Source organism: Schistocerca gregaria, chromosome X, assembly GCF_023897955.1.
Source record: "Schistocerca gregaria isolate iqSchGreg1 chromosome X, iqSchGreg1.2, whole genome shotgun sequence".
In the NCBI taxonomy this organism is placed as follows: domain Eukaryota; kingdom Metazoa; phylum Arthropoda; class Insecta; order Orthoptera; family Acrididae; genus Schistocerca; species Schistocerca gregaria.
Window position 1 is genome coordinate 809,140,279 of NC_064931.1, and position 21,649 is coordinate 809,161,927.

The 21,649-nt window shown below is 39.3% G+C and overlaps 1 protein-coding gene across 2 annotated transcripts in view; it reads right to left on the bottom strand.

The window, feature by feature from the left end:
- LOC126297691 (dihydropyrimidinase-like) overlaps positions 1-21,649 on the bottom strand; it is a 67,677-nt gene that overhangs the window by 35,996 nt on the left and 10,032 nt on the right. For both annotated transcript variants that reach the window (XM_049988808.1, XM_049988807.1), the window contains exons 3-6: positions 16,764-16,874; positions 16,559-16,686; positions 12,569-12,748; positions 6,218-6,331 (exon numbers count right to left, since the gene is read on the bottom strand). In XM_049988808.1, coding sequence (XP_049844765.1) covers positions 6,218-6,331; positions 12,569-12,748; positions 16,559-16,686; positions 16,764-16,836 — 495 coding nt within the window. In that variant the 5' untranslated portion in view covers positions 16,837-16,874. The remainder of the gene's footprint in view (positions 1-6,217; positions 6,332-12,568; positions 12,749-16,558; positions 16,687-16,763; positions 16,875-21,649) is intronic.

Here is a 21,649-nt window from a genome sequence, read left to right on the forward strand (position 1 = left end):
TAAAGCTCAATCTGGCATCTACCTTCCCAACAACTAGTTTTGTATCCTTGTTCCACTTTAAAATTGCTTTGGATGCATACACCATGACATTTTACAGATATGACTATTTTCAGTTATTAATTGTCACTGACACTAAATTTATTAGACATCATATAATCATACATAAATATATAAACACACAAACTGTGTGCAAACATGTTTTGTCAAAATGACACATTCGAGATCATTACAATACATTGCACACATAACAAATCAACTAAAAAACAGTATTAATAGTATTCTTTTCTAAAATTTACCCACCAATATATCAATATGCTCAGCTGCTTAATGTAAAAAACATAACTTAGAAATGTGTCACAGCAATCAAACAGTAATGGAGGATACACAGGGTGTGGAATCTTGTGATTATAGGAGGTCCATATCAAACCCTGATTTGATCTGACCAATGTAACTAACAAATCACAGTTAGGCTGTAGCTATAAATTGTTCCATTCATTCCATTTATGTCTCCTTTCAAAGGTAAAAGGTACATCATAAAATGTAGTGAAAAATACACAGGACAAGAATTGCATTTTCATACATTTAGCATGTACCTACAAAAGAAAGAATAAAAAGTCTTACTGCACATACAAAATACATTTGTGTGTTCAAAGCCAGACCAACTATTTTTCTTTGCACTACAGGAAATAAACAAGTCAGTTATACTGCACATACACTTCTGTAGAGAAAGTTCTTTAACAGTTGCTCAATGTAATTATTTTAATTTATGGTACATACAATTCATCATTGTGTATACTACCTCAAGTATTCCGTGATAAGTAACTTGAAAGATCAACAGAATAGTACAGTGTTTACTGATAAGAGCACATTTTGCATTCGTGCCAGTGATTGTTTCAAGTGTTGCACTGAACAGCAGAGAAGACATTACTGGAGTTTATCAAGCAGTGACATTTAACACCAACCCCAGGTTTCATCATGTGGAGGGCCAGGGCCTGTACTGTCTGGAGCTTGTTGTGAGAGCAGTGGACAGTGTAGTTAAAATTCAACCCATCCTGTTGTTCCTACACCAAGACATGTTCTTTCAGGAGGACAATGTCCATGTACCCAATTCGAGGATTACCAACACATTCCCCAACATATTCCTCAACTTCTCTGGTCAGCATGATCACCTGACTTGTCTCCCATTAAGCCTGTGTGGGATACCATGGAGTTTGCTGCAGAATTCTGGAGCATATTCTAAGTTAACGTACAATAAATTTGCTCGAAGCAAAAAACAGCTTCTGTCCACAAGTCAGAAATATATAGAAAGCATCACTGATCTGAAGCTCACTTTGTCCTTTTCTTCCACAATATCATGTGAATCATCGATGAAGAGCAACAAGCAGATTCCATATTCAAAGAAAGCATTTGATACAGTGCCCCACTGCCAATTGTTAATGAAGGTCTGAGCATACGGAACACATTCCCTGACATATGAGTGGCTTGAAGACTTAATTACTAGGACACAGTACGTTCTCCTGGATGACAAGTGTTGATCAGAGACAGGGGTATCATGAGGAGTTACCCAGGGCAGTGTTTTAGGACCACTCTTGTTCTCTCCATAATAAATTATAAGACACGTATCTTGAGCTACAATCTGCAACTTCTGACAATGCTGTAGTGAACAGGAAAGTATTGTCATAATGTGACTGTAGGAGAATACGGAATGACTTAATGGAATACTCATTTGGTGTGCTGCTAGACAAAGTTATAACGATTAAATATCTAAGTGCAAGCATAACATTAGAAAGCGATATGAAATGGAACAAGCATGTAAGGTCAATGGCAGTTTATAGGGAGAATTTTAGTGAACTGTAACTTGTCTATTAAAAAGACTGCATACAGAACACTAGTGTGACCCACTCTTGAGCACTGTTCTAGTGTTTGGGACCCCCATCAAATCAGGTTAAATGTAAACATCGCAGCAATTCAGAGGTGTGCTGCTATATTTGTTACCAATATATTTGATCAACATGAGGCTATTATGGAGATGCTTTGTAGACTCAAATGAGAATCCCTGGAGAGGGGAAAAAAACATTCTTATTGAAAATACTATTGAGAAAAGTTAGAGAATCGGCATTTGTGGGTAACTGCACAATGATTCTAATGCTGCCAAAATGCAGAGGGGGTGGACAAAAGTAGGGAAACACCAAAAACACAACACATAATCATGCCTAATATGGTGAAGGAAAACCACTAATATTCACAACAGTTTCCAGTGATCTCAGAATGGATAAATACAGGTCCTGCATGATTTTAAAGGGAATCTCATGACATTCTTCCCAGCAGTGTGAACATGGGCCCTGTTGTCTTTGAACACAGGATCACCATTGGTAAATGAACATTGTAGCATGGGCTGGACCTGATTAGCCAACATGGTCACATAATCCTTAGCAGTAATGTGACCCTGCAACATAACCATGGGGCCTGGGCCTACCGACTATCACACTATGGCTGCCCAAATCATTACCCAAGCCCCCCCCCCCAACCCCCCTCAGGATGTAAACTTGGCAAGATATTGGAAAATGTAACAAGACTCGTCTGACCAAATGGCTTTCTTCCATTCCTCCACAGTCCAAGTTTTATGGCTGTGCCACAAAGTTTCCCTGTTATGGACATTTGCATCATGGATGAGCATTTTAGAATTCCAGCTCGCCCTGCAATTCCTTGCTTATGAAGCTTGCTTCCAGTTTTGGTGCTGACAGGGTTTGCAAGTGCAACATTCAGTTCTGCAGTGACTTTTACAGCTGTTGTCCTACTGTTTGTCATTATGATCCTCTTCACTGACCGTCCATCTGGACCACTCTATACACACTTTTGTCCATGTTATGACTTAGTGAATGATCCAGAATGAGATTTTCACTCTGCAGCACAGTGTGCGCTGATATGAAACTTTATGCAGATTAAATCTCCCAGAAAGTTCCATATCAGTGCACACACTGCTGCAGAGTGAAAATCTCATTCTGTAAACATCCCCAGGCTGTGGCTAAGAAATGTCTCCACAATATCCTTTCTTTCAGGAGCGCTAGTTCTGCAAGGTTCGCAGGAGAGCTTCCGTAAAATTTGGACAGTAGGAGACGAGGTACTGGCAAAAGTGAATCTGTGAGGACGGGGTGTGAGTCGTGCTTGGGTAGCTCAGTTGGTAGAGCACTTGCTCGCGAGCGGCAAAGATCCCAAGTTCGAGTCTCGGTCCAGCACACAGTTTTAATCTGCCAGAAAGTTTGTGGATGATGTTTTCCCACTTTCCCAGCATGTGGTATAAATCTTCGATACTGTGACTTTTGGAACACCACGTACTTTGCCTACCTTGGTTATGAAATGAAGCACCCACCATGCAGGTACCAAGAATTTGCACATATTAGAGTTCACTTATAGCTCCAACACACTGCACTCACAACTACATAAGAACACTATTCTGACCACAACTGACAATTGTAGCGCATTGAGGGCATTGTACAGGTGCCATTCATGGTCAAATACAACAGCACAACCAGCAGGCTTGGTCAGCATCTGCATTTGTGTTCACGCATATATTTCTCAAAGCGAGTCCATATTTTTGTCCCACTCCTGTATGTATCACCTAAGGACCACAAAGATAAATAGTATAAATTAGAGATAATATGAAGGCGTATAGATAGACTTTTTTCCTCGCTCCACTTGTGAGAGGAACAGGAAATGAACTAGGAGTGTTACATGGTACACACTGCCAATGAATCATATGGTGGGTTCGGAAATATGTATGTAGATGCAAATGGCATCTGATGCAGTCTGCATTACTGGCAAAAAACAAGCAAACAAACAAAAGGAATAAGTGAAACTAGCATCTAACATTATTATCCATGATTAAACTCAAAAATTCTATGTTCATGTCTCTTATGCACGACTGCAGAACTGCATTGTAACTAGAAAATGGTATAAAAAAAAAAACTACAGTTGTCCAACACTATATCTCCACAGATGTATGACCTTGTGATGATGATGATGATGATGATGATGATGATACAACAATCAACCTGTGCTATATGTGAATGCAATGTTATGTGGGTACCATTGTTTCAATGAGTCAATTTTTCATATTCCACTAGCATACTTTTCTTGAGAAGGAACAGACATTTCCTGTGACAAAACACAGATACTACTAACATGCACTTTTTTTTTTAATTAAGTAAAACATGACAGTGTCGTCTACCAAAGCAACACATTCCAAATTTTACAAAGAAAATAATGACTGTGGCTGATTACATAAACTCTTAACTCTAGAATGCTGTAAATGTGTTTATACTCTTACCTTTATTGTATTACCTGAAATGATATACATAGTTATTTGCAATACAGGGAACAATATACTGAAAAACACTTGCTAGACATGAACGAGATGAAAATAAAAACAAAAACTAACAGTGAACAATAATTATACAATAGGCGAAGGGGATTGTCAAAATGTGTACACATGTTTAGAGATACATGTCATCAGTGTTTCCCAGCCAATAATGTTGGCTTTCACAAAGTGCAACCACCACATCTTCGAGTAGGTCCTAAATTGGCCTCATTATACTGAATGCTCTCTCTTCCATTTCTAACACCAAGCAGTAATACTTGAAAGTACCAAGAATCAAATCTGGGTTCTCCGAGAGAGAGTCAAACACAGTGACCATTCGGTTACTGAGGCAACTGCAAATTATCTTTTATTTGAAATACCGGCCTTCCACTTTAAATCCCAGACACAAAAAAAAAAAGAAACAGGATGCAGTCACAGCATTGTACTACAGCATCCTGAGAGAATTGAAGTTTTATAGCATAATATTTTCATGTTGGCTAAATTTCACAATTTATCTTTACACAAGTCACTCGTGTAATGGAATATTTTGATTTTATCACAGTTGTTTTCTTCTAAGTGAGTGGACACACTTTGGGATCACTCACAGATGTCAGATTTTGTTTCTGCATTCCTAAATTCTTTGTGATTGATCATTTACTTCTACAGTTTTAACATTACAATTAACTTTGCAGAGAGAAAAGATATTTGCATAAACTGCAGCAGTTCTGCCCTTGTCTCTACCATCTGCTACATCTACATCTACACTCTGCAAACCACCATGACGTGCACAGCAGAGGGTACGTCCAATTGTACCGATTAGTAGGGTTTCTTCACATTCCATTCATGTGTGGAGCATGCGAAGAATGATTTTTTGAATGCCTTTGTGTGTACAGTAATTATTCTAATCTTATCCTCTCAATCTCTATGTGAGCGATGCTTAGGGAGTTTTAGTATATTCCTAGTGACATCATTTACAGCCATTTCTTTAAACTTTGACAGTTTTTCCGGGATAGTTTACATCTGTCTTCAAGAGTCTGCCAGTTCAGTTCCTTCAGTATCTCTGTGACACTCCTACAGATTAAACAAACCTGTGACCATTCATGCTGTTGTTCTCTGTATGTGTTCAATGCCCCTGTTAGTCCTACCTGCTACAGGTCTCTCATACTAGGGCCACATTGTAGAACTGGTTGCACAAGTGATTTGTAAGCAATCGCTTTTGTAGGCGGATTGCACTCCCCTAGTATTCTACCAATAAACTGTAGTCTACCATCTGCTTTACCCACAACAGAACCTATGTTATCATTCCATTTTGTATCTCTAAAATGTGTTTCGCCAGGTATTTTTACGAGTTGGCCGATTCCAACAGTGACTTATTGATATTATAGTCCTACTAGGATACTAATTTTTTTTCACTTTGTAAAGCGCAAATTTTACATTTCTGAACATTTAGAGCAAGTTACCAATCTCTGCACCACATTGAAATCTTATCAATATCTGGCTGAATATTTATGCAGCTTCTCTCAGACAGTACTTCATCACAGATGACTGCATCATCTGCAAAAAGCCTGATTTTATCTTCAGTCAAGAATAAGATTTTCTTTTTCAATATACTAAAGAGATCTTCAACAAAATGTTCATTATGTATACAGTAAAATCACAGAAAATCAGGCAACAACAAACACATGCTCTTATGAGATAGTTTTGACTGTATTTACACAAAATTATTTGTTTCACATTACTAAATTCAAACTCAATAACAGCTAGTAAACACAACATTGTGCTGCTATTTGAAATATCATCTTGGTCTGAAATTTTGACCATGTATTATTTACATTATGACCTAAAATACTATAAAAATACCTGGTTAGCAATGACGCATGCTCTGCCAACAGCTTCTGCTTCGACTGGTTCTGGCCTTGACAGCTGGTGCCCCTCAGGACCAGTAATGCCAGCAGCTAACAATTGTTGTGCTTTCTGAAATAATTGTGGTTTCCTGTTACTCAAGCCTCAGCTCTCCATGTATCACAACCCAAAACTACAACTAACAGACACCTGGAGTCATTCATAATATTCAAAATTATTCACAAATTAACATTTAACACGTCATGTTGGAATTAATTTTTTTCCACGTAATATACTTGTGGAAAAAAAACTACTGAGGACTGGGTAAAGAATCTAGTGTAAAATGCTTTACAAGGTCCTCACACAGTCAACATTTATTGCACAATACTGAGTACCATTTAATAATACTTACCATCTGGGAATGGTATTGACAGTTTGTGCAATATACTGAAGGGGACTGCAGAGCTATACAAATATTGACACTCTCTCAATACATTGTGCCATATATCGTACAGTGTACAGACGATATTGTGCAATACACCGAAGTTCTTGCCAAAACTTTGTGATTTTGGTACATGCAAGCAACAGATACAGTGATACCATACAAATATGAACACATCAAGAAAGACAGATGAAAGGAATTATCTGTGGAAATGCATTCAGGAGGGTAGTTTGACTACAAATTTAATACTTATTCAATAATTAGCTGTAGAATCATTAGATAAAAGTGTATGGAAAGAATACTGCGACAGTGTCTGTTTTAGAAGCTTGAATTATTTATTGCAGAAATCTGTAACAGCACTACCAACCAATACTCTACAATAATGTATCTTATTATTTTCAGGTTTGCAGATCGCTTCCAGCATTGTGGAAAGTGAAATCCAATGAGTATATGAACAGTATCTTTTCTGTGTACAAAGCTGTAAAAGTCCACCCATTCAATGAAAGATACAGTCCGTCATTAAAAAATTCTGATAGTCATTTAGCTATGCTGCAAGTTCTCTTAGCATGTTATTGTGGTCACTTACAAGATGCCTTCCAGGCCACTTTTTTCACCCCTTGCCATTTCCTCTCACTTTCCTTTTTGCAGAATACAGCATTGCAACTGCATTACATTTTGAGTCTACATCAAGTGCTGACATCACTACGAATGAAGAGCTCTAACACATCCTGGACATATATATTGTGCAATAAAATTGTGCTGTTCTTCACCTCATGCTTTCATGCAATATTTTGACACAGTAGTATTGTACAATAAATACTGACTGTGAGAGGGCCTCTTCAGATGGATGCTGCTACAAGAATTTTAAATCAGACATATTTCCTATAATGCAAACAAAGAAAATGACAGGATGAAGATAATGAAAAGGAGCTATGCTGAAGAAAACTCAACATCTTTCACATGACAAGTTTAGAGAAATTAAGAAAAGCTGCAACAGCACAAAACAAAGGCAGGACTAGGTTCTAGGAGGAAAACATTTAAAGAAAACAATTTCTATGACAGTACCGAGTGAGATGACACTGTGGGTAGAACACTGGACTCTCGGGAGGACAGCAGTTCAAACCTACATCCAACCATTTAGATTTTGGTTTCTTGTGATTTTCCTAAATCACTCCAGGCAAATGCCAGGTTCCTTTAAAAGAGCACGGCCAATTTCCTTCCCCATCCTAGATATCATCCGAACTTGTGCTCTGTTTCTAATGACTTTGATGTCGACTGGATGTTAAATCCAACATATCTATCTATCTACCTATCTGTCTGTCTTCCTTCCTTTGGAAATAAGAGCAACCACAGTATGTATTTGTTTAATAGTTCTAACTACCGAAAACATGCTTCCTAATCAAATGAAATGACATTTGGAGTCAAATCATAGTGGTTTTCTAAACAAACCACAAGAATACTTTTCCAACAAGTTAAAAGAAATTACAGGACAAAACACAGCTTTCTAAACAACTGTTCTTCCATCGTGTAAAGTTGCTTACCATGTAGCAAAGAGCAGTAAACCTCACATCACACCAGTAGACTTTATTTTACCAGTTGTTCCAGATAGGGTATTATCATGATACATGGGACAGCTGCCAAAGTGTTTTTGTCAGACCACACTATTGTTCATCAAATATTTGATATGACTGACAACATGAATTGTGAAAGTGGTGCACATGTGTGTACAGACATAGGTCATAGTATGGCTGGCTGTTAGGCTGATGGCACAAATTTCATCTCATCTTCATTAATGCACAAATTGCCAAATAGGTGTCAAATCAAAAAGACTAGCACCAGGAACCCAAACAATTCCAGACAAGGTCTCCTGGAGAACAATGATATACCAAACCTGTCCTTCATGGCCTCCTTAGCTCAGCGAAAGAAGTAGTAAACTTCTGTGAAGTCAGACACGAAAATTGAGATTTTTTAAGAAATGTATGCTGATATGGGAGCTGACAACATTTCCCTAATTCATTACAATAACTCCCGCTGGCTTTTTGGTGTGAATGTCTTCAAAAGGGTGTATGAACTCAGTAATGAATTTACTCTTTCCTTGACCACAGAAACATTTGACTTCTGAGAAGTCGTAGATAGTGACTGTCTTGTAACTGGTGTACCTTAGGCACATCTTTGCACAAACACTCACTCAACAGGATGTATCCCTTCAAGGTAATGAAACCAACATTTTGCAACTGTCAGACCAATGTCTTCAGGAAGAAACTACTGCTGTAGAAGAAAAAGTTATATGATAAAGACATACATTATGTTTTCCCTTCTCTTCACACAGTTTTAGACGACAATGACTTCCAAGTGAGTGAAGATTTAAGTCTGCTTTTGTGCATCATTTAAATGAACTCTATGATTACTTTCTGAAGTGCTATCCAGAACACAGAGATCAGCAACAAGAACAAAGACAGAAGTCAACAAGAAATTTGTCAAAAGGAAACTATGAAAGTCTCAACAATTTTGATCAACACATCTGGATCAAAAATCCTTCCAGTACAGAACTTCTGTCAACACTTACCAAGGAAACATAAGGGCAATTTATTGACATTTCTTCAAACATGAATATTTTAGCATTGTGCAACAGAGTCAGCAACTGTAAAATGTAATTATATTAAATTTCAGCCTCCACTTGCACGAGCAAAGAAACTTTACCTACGTTTCAGATATAATAATGTCGCCTTCTTCAGAAATGTCACAATATAAAATTAAATTGAAACATGCAAGATACTGACCTTGTCAAACTTAAAATGTTTGTACTACAGTACATAGTAGAACTGACACAGTCTTATGACTAATGTTTTGCCATTAGGTCACATCAATGGGCCAGACAGGTGGGCCACAAGTGCCGAGTCTTAACTGGGCACTGCGGGCAGTGACGCAGCGAGCTCAGCTGGTGGTCACGCACATGCGCGTGCAGAGTAATACAAACTTAAAACCATTAAATGTTAACTGAGATTATTATGGAAAATAGTTTACTACAATAGTTTGGACTATTAATGACATTAAAACCATAAGTCACTGAAGTTATTCCATAAAAGGCAAGAGACATAAAAATGTACTGAACAAAAGTATGAATAAATATTAATTGATAACATTATTTGTTACAACAGCTAGAAATGTCACTGGCAAATAAACCATAATAACTGAAGTTACAGTTCTATGAGAGGCAAATGTCATAGTGTAAAGGAACCTTTTAGTAAGAACAGGCCCTAAGTTAAGGTTAACAGTGGCTGAAATGTGTGGAACTTGGCTAAGAATTAACACCTGTAAATGATAATAAGAACAGATGTTTCATACAGGGTTGTGGATAGATACACAGTAGGTGATCAGCAATTAATACATGGAAAAACCAGTAGGCTAACGTAGGTAGAAGACTTTATAAAGTACCTACGTCATCAGCAGCTGGCTATGACATACAGCCTACTGGTTTTTCCATGCATTAATTGTTGACCACATATCTAACCACTAACCTGTATGAGACAATTGTCCTTATTATCATTCACAGGTGTTAATTCTTAGCTAAGTTCCATACATTTCAGCCACTGTTAATCTTAACTTGTGGCCTGTTCTTATTGAAAGGTTCCTTTACACTACCTAATGTCATTTGCCTCTCATAGAACTGTAACTTCAGTTATTATTGTTTATTTACCAGTAACATTTCTAGCTGTTTTAACAATGTTATCGATTAATGTTTATTCATACTTTTGTATAGTACATTTTTTATATGTTTTTTGCCTTTTATGGAACGGCACCTTCAGTGACTTAAGGTTTTAATGCCATTAATAGTCCAAACTATTGTAATGAACTATTTTCCATAATAATCTCAGTTAACATTTACTGGTTTTATGTTTGTATTACTCTGCACAAAAATGAACACCACCACCAGCTGAGATCGCTGCGTTGCTGCCCACAGCACCCAGTTACGACTCAGCTCCCACGGCTCACCTGTATGGCCCATTGGTGTGACCTAACGGCAGGACATTAGTAGAAGTGACTATGTACTGTAGTACTAACATTTTAAGTTTAACAAGGCCAATATCTAGCATGTTTTAGTTTAATTTAATTTTATATTGTTACATTTCTGAAGGAGGCGGCATTATTACAGCCGAAACCTAGGTAAAGTTTCTTTGCTTATGCAACTGGAGGCTGCCAGACAGCTGCAAGACAACAGTAATTTGTCCAATACAAATGAAAAGAAACAAGATAGATTGCTCTAACTGCCAAGCAATCAGTTTACTTAACATGATGTACAAGAGTCTTTCTATAATTAAGTTAGAAAAGGTAAAACAATTTGCAGACAATATCCTGGAGATGATCATACTGGATTCTGTTCAAACCATTCAACTACTGACAGTGTGTTCACTCTTACCCAAGTTCTTAAGAAATATTTGAAAAAAGGGAAAAATCCAGGTACTGTTCATAGATTTTCAAAGCGTATACAACAGTATTTGAGACATTCTCTATAAAACATTGAAGGAGTTCCAAATCCAAAGTAAACTCACTCAAATGATTAGAGCACTTATGAGTGAATCGAGAGTGATAGTAGTGACTGGACGAGCATATGCACAACTTTTCCCCATAAAAACTCAACTCAGACAGGGAGTTGTACTGTTTAACCTCAGGCTGGAGAAAGTCTTAAGTGAGAGCAAACTTGGAGAGCGTGATGGGCTACAAATTGAGGGTGGTAGGTTTCAGATTTTTCTTATGCACATGACATAGCATTAGTGACCGAGTGTGAACAAGATCTTGGGGGGACGTATAAAATGGTCACCATACCAGCAAGTAAAGCAGGACTACTCGCCAAATAAACAGAAAAGTTAACATATGCAAGCAGACAGAACTAAATATGTACAAGAGCGCTTCACAGCTAACGGAGACTAACTTAAGTTTGTTGATCAACTCAAGTAGCTGGGAAGTTGGTACAACTGTTGTTATAATCAAGAACCCATTGATGTAAATTAAAGAATTCCTACTGGTTCCAGATGTCTATATGCTCTCAGAGATATGTTCAAGTATAAAGCCACAGCACATGCTGTGAAAATGAAGATCTGAAATGTTGTTATACACCCCATTGCCCTATATGAAAGCTACAAAAGGAAGCTGCAAAAGGAAGCTGCAAACACTTTTAAAATTTGAAAGACAGGCATTGAGAAGAATCTAGGGCCCAGTGAGAGAGAGAGAGAGATGCTTACAGAACAAGAAAGAATAACGACATTTGAGATCATGAACCAGCCCAATACTTTACAGTATCAAAAGACCAAATGACTCCAATGGGCAGGTCCTTAATCTGTATGTCAGAGACCCAACTTCCTAAGCAAGCATTCATTCATTGATCACACTATAACACAAAGACCCCTGGGTAGGCCGACAAGCAAATGGAAGACAACATAAAGAAAGGTGCAGAAGCATAGAATGTAGTCAATTGGAAGGAAACAGCAACAGACAGAATGCAGAGGAGACTGATTGTTGGCACAGCACATGGTCTTAGGGACAAGCAACCACTTGATAAGTAATCAACTAAATAATAATAGAAAATTGTTTCAAATAATCAGTTTGTTTCACTCACAAACAATCTATGCTGCAGCTACACTTTAATTACATGAAGTTCACACACTTCAGTTTGTAAGGTCATTACATCAAAATGTTAAGCCACAACTTTCTCTCCTACATTATACAGTGATTTTTTCATTATGAAAGCCCTGCGTGTCAGCATAAATTCACTAGCATCTATACAGTTCATTAATAAGCATTGTACAAATTGAAACATTTATCAAACTTTGTGTGTCATCAGACACTGTTACATACATAAGTTTTCATTACCACAGTAAAACAAGCAGAAATGTACATGTAAAATACAATCTAGGCAGTAAGGCAATTACCTTAGCTATGATGGAACCATTTTCAGCATGAACCAATGCTACTGCTCCAAGCTCTTTACACCTTTCAAATACTTCAAATAATTCAGAATCACCCAGCATGAAAACATCTTTGTAAGCCATAAATGTTTTAAAGGAGTTTACTCCATGGTGTTTACAAAGAATTTCCATTTCTTCTCGAACCTGGAATACATAAACACACACATTTATGCAACTGACAACCCAGTATATTCAGCATTTTATCAGTATAAATGTTAAATATTACTGTCATTTAGAGACTTAAGTTTCCGCCATGTAATGTGCTACAGAAATGCGATGAACTTTAAGAAAGTCAGTAGTGTCAAGAAGCCTATTATTCAGTATTTCTATTACATCAACACATGACTTTTTGAATGAAATACATGTGTTCTATATCTTAACCATCATATGTTAATGAACACCACATTGGTTCTACAAGTCCTATAACAGGTTGTAATGTAGGATCATAAAGGGTGATGAGTGCCACTAGTATCAGCTACTTAACACACATTTATTCCCAGTGACGTGCTACGAGCAACATTTATTATCAGATTTCTCACACTTTAGACGTTACAAAGTTTTAAGTACTGTGTAAATATTATAAGTGAATGTGCTCAGTTGCAAGTAACCAGCTGAAATTACATTTTGTGTGCCTCAAAAAGTGCTACAATCCATTATTGGCATATTTACTAATTCACAGTGACGCATATGACGTCTGCTCAAAAAATTATGGAAAATTCATAATTTCGCGCCTATGGTGCCTTGGAGCGAAATGCAGTTTGCATCCTTGCACACCCCTGTGTTTGATGTGTAACTGTTGGGAATTTCCTTGTTGTATGTCTGTTAGTTACTGTTCAGTGCTGTTTCGAGTAGAACATTGTGTTGCACAGTTTGCAAGGTTCAAGGTGGCAGAGTCAGAGGAGCAATGCGTCTGCATTAAATTTTGCACAAAACTCAAGAAAACCTTTACAGACACACCAAATGATGCAGGCAGTCTACAATGATGAGTGCTTAAGCTGTACTCGGTGTTCTGAATGGTTAACACAGTTTAGAAACAAATGGATGGAGTCCTTGTTCAGAACGCCCTTCGACGTCTACCAACGGTGCTAGTGCCAGGAATGTCAACGAAACTGTTCATACCAATCAAAGATTTGACTTTCTGCAACATCACATAAGAACATAACATTTCAGTTGGATCATGTGATGAAATCCTGACAGTATCCTCCATGCTCTCCAGACCTTTTCTTTATTTCCAAAGTTGGAAACCCTGTAGAAAGGACGAAGATTTGCAATGACAATCAAGATTAAAAAAATTCACAGACTGCACTTTGCAAAACCCAGCAAAAGATGTACCATGACTGCTTCCAGAAGTGTAAATGGCATTGGGAGAAGTGTATAAATTGTGGCGGAGAGTATTTCGAAGGATACCATGCACAATAAGTAAAAGGTAAGGGTACAAAAATTTTGTAGACAAATTTCTGAAATTTTCTGAACAGATCCCGTACCTGTTCTTTTAACAAGATAGATATCAAGAGGCACATTGCACTTCTTTGAGGAAATAACATAGCGATTTTTGACACAAATAGGACTACTTAATAAAGTAACTTTAACAAATTGCAACACAGTGTACTCTAGGGTAGGAAGGCACTAGCGAAGCTTATAATGGTGAGGCTTAAGCTCAGATAAGTGCATTAAGAAAATGTTTATAAGTCGGAAATTGGAAACACTGCAACAAAGGTACATTTCTATGTTGGAGACACTAAACCTGATGATAAAAATCAACGAAGATCGACAGGCACCAGTGCAGCAGAGTACTCCTTTAATTTTCTAAGTATAATAAAGTTGAGCAAAAATTTGTGCTTTAAGGAGCATGCAAAATTGTGTTCCCTGGTGGGACAAGATATAGCAAATGAAGACGACATGGGAGGCAAAGGCACTCTTTCCCATTATACTTAGCAAAGAAAGAAGAAACAACAAGCATATGAAGTCAAGAAGGATGTAAAAAGTAAGGAAAGACAGCAAGATAAGAATATGTCTGAAAATAAGGTGAAATGAAGGTAAGTACAATTAAAGGGAAAATGTAATGGAGCAGACTGGAGGAGAAAAGATTAGGCAAAATTATAAGCAATGGTAAAATATATAAAAATGCTAATAGATGAAAGAATAAATAAATGAATAATGGAGGAACAAAATGGGAAAGGGTAGATACAGTGACAACAGCATAGGGCCAGCCTATTTTAAGGTTAGTGAGATAATTGAAACAAACTAAACATTGAAGATCTTTGCTGCTTTAGTGTAGAAGAACTTCTCTAGAGAGGTAAAGATGCAGACAAAACAAAGGAAGGAAGGAAGGAAGGAAGGAACACTAGCGTAGGAAATCTGATCTATTCTTTACAAGGTTATCATCCTTTTGTTCATCTTAACTTGCAGAAACCATTGAAAAACTAAATCTGGATGGATAGGAAGGAATTTGAACTCTTCCCTTCCAGAATGCAACTCCAGTGATGTAACCACTACGCAACTCCTGGAACAGTATATGCGAGTGGTTAACCAGTGAGTTCATTCACCTCATGTCTCAGTTTACCTTGGGAGATCTTTTTGACAATATTCCTACATTTGTCAACCGACTATTGTTTTTACTGGTTGAAATTTCTAACAAGGAAACCTCCCCATCGCACCCCCCTTAGATTTAGATATAAGTTGGCACAATGGATAGGCCTTGAAAAACTGAACACAGATCAATCGAGAAAACGGGAAGAAGTTGTAACTACGAAAAAAATAAGCAAAATATACAAACCAAATAGTCCATGCGCTAGATAGGCAACAGCAAGGATAGCGAGATTTCTGGAGTGCCGTGGTCCCGTGGTTAGTGTGAGCAGCTGTGGAACGAGAGGTCGCTGGCTCAAGTCTTCCCTCGAGTGAAAAGTTTACATTATTTATTTTGGCAAAGTTGTGATCTGTCCGTTCGTTCATTGACGTCTCTGTTCAGTGTAATAAGTTTAGTGTGTTTTGCGACCGCACTGAAAAACCGTGCGATTAGTAGACGAAAGGACGTGCCTCTCCAAAGGGAACCAAAAACATTTGATTGCAAGGTCATAGGTCAACCAATTCCTCCACAGGAAAACACATCCGATATATTCTATATGCCACTGGTGACTGAATGTGCGTCACATGACAGGAATATGTTGTTGACCCACCTAACTTGCACACTTGGTGAATGGGTAATAAGATTCTTCTACCTTCTTGTCGATGTGGTAATCACTCCCAAAAGAGTGATGAAAACATAAGAGTTTGTCACGTAAATTGAAAATAAAAAATTAAACTTTTTCACTGGAGGGAAGACTTGAACCAAGGACCTCTGGCTCCGCAGCTGCGCACGCTAACCACGGTGCTTGTGTGTTCACATTCTCCTTTATGTTGCCTATCTTGCATATGGACTACTCAGTTTGTATATTTTGATTATTTTTTTCATAGTTCCGCACAACTACTTCCTGTTTTCTCGATTGACCTGTGCTCAGTTTTTCAACGCCTATCCACTGTGCCAACTTATAACTAAATCCGAGGGGGCTGCGATGAAGAGGTTCCCTTGTAAGTAGAATGCTACGACATTATATAAAATGTTGTTCCACATACTTCTCACTTGTTTGATCAAGTAAATGGTAATGGAAGCAACAGAATAGATGATAGCTTCTGTATATACAGGACATGCCATTATTTGGGACAGTGATAAATACGTGAACAATGGGGAAAGCAGTTAGAAGAGATGCTATTCACAGGAAGATATACAACTCCACAGAATAAAGCCTACTAAGTTATTTGTGTAGCAGAACACCATTATGGGACGTTCAACATCATCATCTCATGAAAGATACTGCGCATTCTGGATCACAGGTGTTGGGATAGGTGGTGATATGATGCAAAAGATACCACAGTTATACAGTATACAACAATGTGCTAAATGCAAAAAACACACACCTTGTCTGACCACCAGGTGACTCCAACATGTAGACCATAGTCACAACAGACTTTTTCATCTGCTGATTCTCTGTATTTCTGGTATGTTTCAAGTAGTGACTGGCCTTTCTTGGGTAGAGCAAAATCAACTGTGAACAAAGTTGTGTGTTAAAACAATTCACAACTTTAATTCCATCAGTGTATAATGAACTGACAATTCACTTACTGATCATAGTAGTTCCTCCAGCTATAGCAGCCTTTGTCCCTCGGTAGAAATCATCAACAGACTTTGCACCCATAAACTCAATTTCTAAATGAGTGTGCGGATCAATACCTCCTGTAAAGCAATAAGAAGTACATATCATTAATTTCCTTTATTTACCTGTAAAACTCTACAAAAGTATAGACTTATTTGCAATAACCCCAGCATTTACATTTGTCCTTATGACTTATACAGCAGCCAGAAAATCAAATTTTCTTATCCTGCAAGATGGAGTTGCACATAAACTAAATCTACATTAAGGAACTGGTACTTTTTATGAAATATAATACACACAATGACACGGCATAATTTTGTGACCAAAGTCTCATAAAACAGAAATGTGAAAAGTCCTGTTAAAATTTACCTATACATCTTAATCTGCATGTATATTATGTAACACACTGGTGCACAACATTACACCTCATAGAAATACCATCTTCTCCACCCCCCCACCCCCCAGCTTTCTATTCACATTAATGACTGTCAAGATTAGAGTGAAAGCACATTGATTTCTCCATGTGTTTCACCATATAATATAATAATGCCTAACAGAATGTGGCATTCATAACTATATATCAGGGCTGGGAACCAGCAACCACCAATTGAGAGTGGACATATTTGTCATGGTTGACAAACAATGCCAAACATCTGATGCATTTGAAAAATCTCATCAGCTTACAAGGATGCTGACGCCAAAGATATTTAAAATGTTGCTACAGTCCAATATCTCAACTCAAACAGACAAGACCCCTGAAAAGCCTTTTAACTTAAGGACTGACCACATCCGGATGCAACCTAGGGTGCTTATTAGAAGCACAGGTGAATGTTGGCCAACTGTGGGAGGTGTGAGAAAATCACCAAGGCTCTCGGGAATATGGAAATCGTGAGGTGAGCACGAGCTCAAAGAGCTTTGTTCGGTTGTCGTTGACTTTCTTGCTTATCAGATTGATGGAGTCTTTCAGTGGTACCCTAGTGAAGAGGGACATTACATTGAAGCTCACTACAAGTCGCTATCCTGGAGCTGAAGTTCTTGTATACGTTCACAAAGTGGGTGGAATTGCGGATGTGGTGTTCGCATTTTCCCATGAGTGGACTAAGGAGACCCGTCAAGTGCTACGCCAGTTCATAGGTTGCTGCTCCTATGTTGCTGACTATTGGATGTATAGGTGTCTCGTCCTTGTGGACCTTTGGTAGCCCATACAGTCGTGATGGTGCAGCCGCTCGTGGTAGAAGTTTCTTGACAGTTTTTCGATCAAAGGTATTGCGAAGAAGTTCAACGGTTCTTCTTTGAAGGCGACTTCTCGGGTCTCCTTCCATCCTTCTGTACACTGCGTCTTTGGGAAGTTTGTACATTTTTCTCTTATATTCTGGGTGCAGGTGCAGAAGTGTATAATTGCCTTTGTCAGCAGGCAAGACCACCAACTCAGGATCGCTGCGCAGCTCGTGGATGGCCACTCCCTCCTCCTTGGAGATGTTCTGTTTCAGTGGTGTGGCCCTGGTTAGCACACGGCATGTTTCACAATGTATTTCTTCTGCTTCGTTGGCTGGCAGTGTGTAGGTGGCCTGCTCCACACTGCTTATAATGTCCACAATCGATAGAGATCTCGGGGCGAAGTTGAGTCCTTTCTTGAGCACTGACATTTCTGCGTCATTGATCGTAAGTTGGGGAGACAGTCCGCACTGTAGGAGAGAGGTGCCGCAAACACAAGCACCGCACCGAATTATGTCAGGCCACTAAATCAGCTGTGGCTGACCATTGTATAAAGACTGGCCATACTATGGACTATGAAAAAACAAAAATACTCTGTCAATCCTCGTACTTCTGGGACTGCGTTACTAAAGAGGTCATCGAAATCGGACTACAGGACGATCTAATTAATAAAGACTGCGGCCTTCAGGCTTCAGGCTTGGAACCCTGCACTCAGCCTGGAGAGAAAGATGCAGTCCCAGAGATCGAGGACCGCCCCTGACGGTGGCAGCACGGGGACTGCAGACCCCAGTTCAGACCCAGGCGCTGCTTCCCCCACCACCTCCAATAGCTACTGCACTGTCCGCACCGAAGACACTAGGAGAGAAACGGTGGAGGGGGTAACAGCTAGTGTATATATATAGGGTGCTGAGAGGAACAGCACAGAATTCATCAAAAAAAGTTTAATTTTGTTGTTTAATACAGACAGCAAATTAAAATTGCACATGCTTGTATTCATGTATGTGGATCACTATTAGCTGTTTGTCATTTACACAACTCTTTGCAAGAGAGAGAGTCAGTGGCTCAGTATAGGCTTTTGTTTAAGTTTCGAGAATATACCTTCACCGAGGAGTCAAGCAGTATATTGCTCCCCCCTATGTACATCTCGTGAAGAGACCATGAGGAGAAAATCAGAGAGATTAGAACCCAGACAGAGGCATGCCGACAATCTTCCTTTTCACAAACAATACTAGACTGGAATAGAAGGGAAAACCGATAGAGGTACACAAGGTACCCTCCGCCACACACTGTAAGGTGGCGTGCGGAGTGCGGAGTATGGATGTAGATGTTACACCATTAAATTTAATCACTGGTAGTAGTTCAGTGCTTATCTATAAATATGGTTGATAGGACGAGTGATGCCCTACAATTTCTGTGTAAAGTTAAGTTATAAATATCTACAATAATGACAACTATTTTTCAATATTTTAACACAAAACATCAGTACTCTGTCTAGTTTGAATGATGTAACTAATAATACTTTCATGCATCTAACACAACAAAAAGACTTACTTTTACAAAGCTATATAATTTTTGTGCGACCTACTCCACAGATATTCTATGGTTTATGAGCCTTCACATTCAGACATTTGGTTTGTTCCCGTCACTTTTTCTGCATGATCCTTCCTTCATACACATTCCAGAATATTTGACAATCTAATGAACAGTTTAATAAAGTAAAGAATTACTTTTGATTCATTTGAATTAGTTGCTGGAATGCCTCACTGATATCTCCACAAGATGGGAAGCAAAGGCTGACAGCAGAGGTGAAAGCATCCCAGATAGCACTGTTGAGTGCCCATCTGGGCAGGTGTCCAGGGGAGTGATGCTGAGGAAAGGAGAGGAAGATCAGAAAGTGGTCACTAGCACAGACATCATGGACCCTCCAGTAAACAGATGGGAGAAGACAAAGCTGCAAATGGAAAGGTCAATGGCCGAGAAAGTTCTGTGCACCACAATGATGTGTGTTGGGGTACAGGTATTTGAGAGGCAAAGGTCAAGTTGTGCCACTAAGGATTAAACATCTCGAGCACTACTAGCATTCCTGGTTCCACCCCACAAAGGCTTATGGGCACTGAAATCACTCCAGATTAGGAAAGGTGGTGGGAGCGGAGAAATCAATGCAAACAATATGTTCTGAGACATGTCACTATCAGAATGGAGGTAAACATTGCAGCCATAAGATCCTGACATACCCTTACGCGAACAGCCACAGCCTCCAAAGGTGTATTAAGAGGCACAAGTTCACTACACAGTGTGTCTACAACATATGTGCAATCTCTGTCCAACACCCTGTCACGGGTAGCACAATCCACAAAGGGCCAAGCTCCACATTGCTGGGAACCAAGTCTCCTGATAGGCAATGCAGAAGTCAGGGGAAGTGCTTAAAAGATAGCATAGCTCAACCAGTTAGTGGAAAAAACTTCTACAATTTCACTGGAGAACATTTTTTTTAATGTACTGCGAGACCACAAAGGGATCAAGGAGGCAGGCTATGTCCTGCTGCCACTGGTTGAGAGGTTATGGCATCAATATACATAGGTTCCATGTTCCATTTTTTGGCATGAACCAGGGCCTCAGGGACTGCCAGAATCTCAAACTTGGCCACAGAAGTGGAACAGGCACCATGTGGTGGGAAGGGGGGGGGGGGAAGGGGGGGGAAGGGGGGGGGAAGAGGGGGGGGGAAGGGGGGGGAAGGGGGGGGGAAGAGGGGGGGGGGCACTGGAATGTCCTCCTCCATGGAGGACTTTTTCTAGTCTTTCCTCTCTTTAGAAGATTTTTATGATTACAAGGGCTTCACTGAATCAGTTTCAGGTAAAGTGATGATTGCAAAGCCCTGCAACCAGCAGCCTGTGGCTCCTCCAGCCACTGGCTGGTGTCTGGTTGAAGACAGAAGAAACCTTGGAAGGAAGTGTCCTGAGGGACACCTTTCTGGCAAGTGAAGATGGAGGAAGGTGATTCATCTCTGGCTGGGAGGTCGAGACCAATGTCCCTGGTGGCTGGAAGCCATTGTTCCCCAAAGTTGGTGTGGGAGAAGCAGCAAGAGGGAAACCCCCAACCATCTAGGGGCTAGCACAGATGAACAGCCCTGAGGGCCCACTGTAGGAGTAACTGGTGGGAGTACTACCACCAAAGGGGGCGATGTCATCACAGCTGCAGCATATGACGTCGTCGTAAATTGGTGGGAGCAACTGCTCTTACAAGTTCTTGGCCTCTTGGAAAATTAGTTAATTTGTCCAGAGTATTGTATTCTTGTATCTTTTTTCTCTCTGGGAAACAGTGCAATCTGGTGAGTAGGGAGAATAGAGCCTTCCACAGTTGACATAGATGGGGTAAGAGACAAGGAGTGTTTGCATACAGTGCTCATCCACAGTATCTACAGAAGGAGCTAGCAACACGTGCCCAGATATCAAGCACTTGAAGCATCACATAAGGGGAAAGGGGGTGGGGGTGAATATTGGTTTTACATTGCATTGGTATACCATCACTTTTACCTCTTCAGGCAATCGATCTCCCTCAAAGGCTAAGATGAAGGCACTGGTATACAACTCTTTGTCCTTTGGCCCCCTATGTACATGATGGACAAAGTGTACACCCTGTT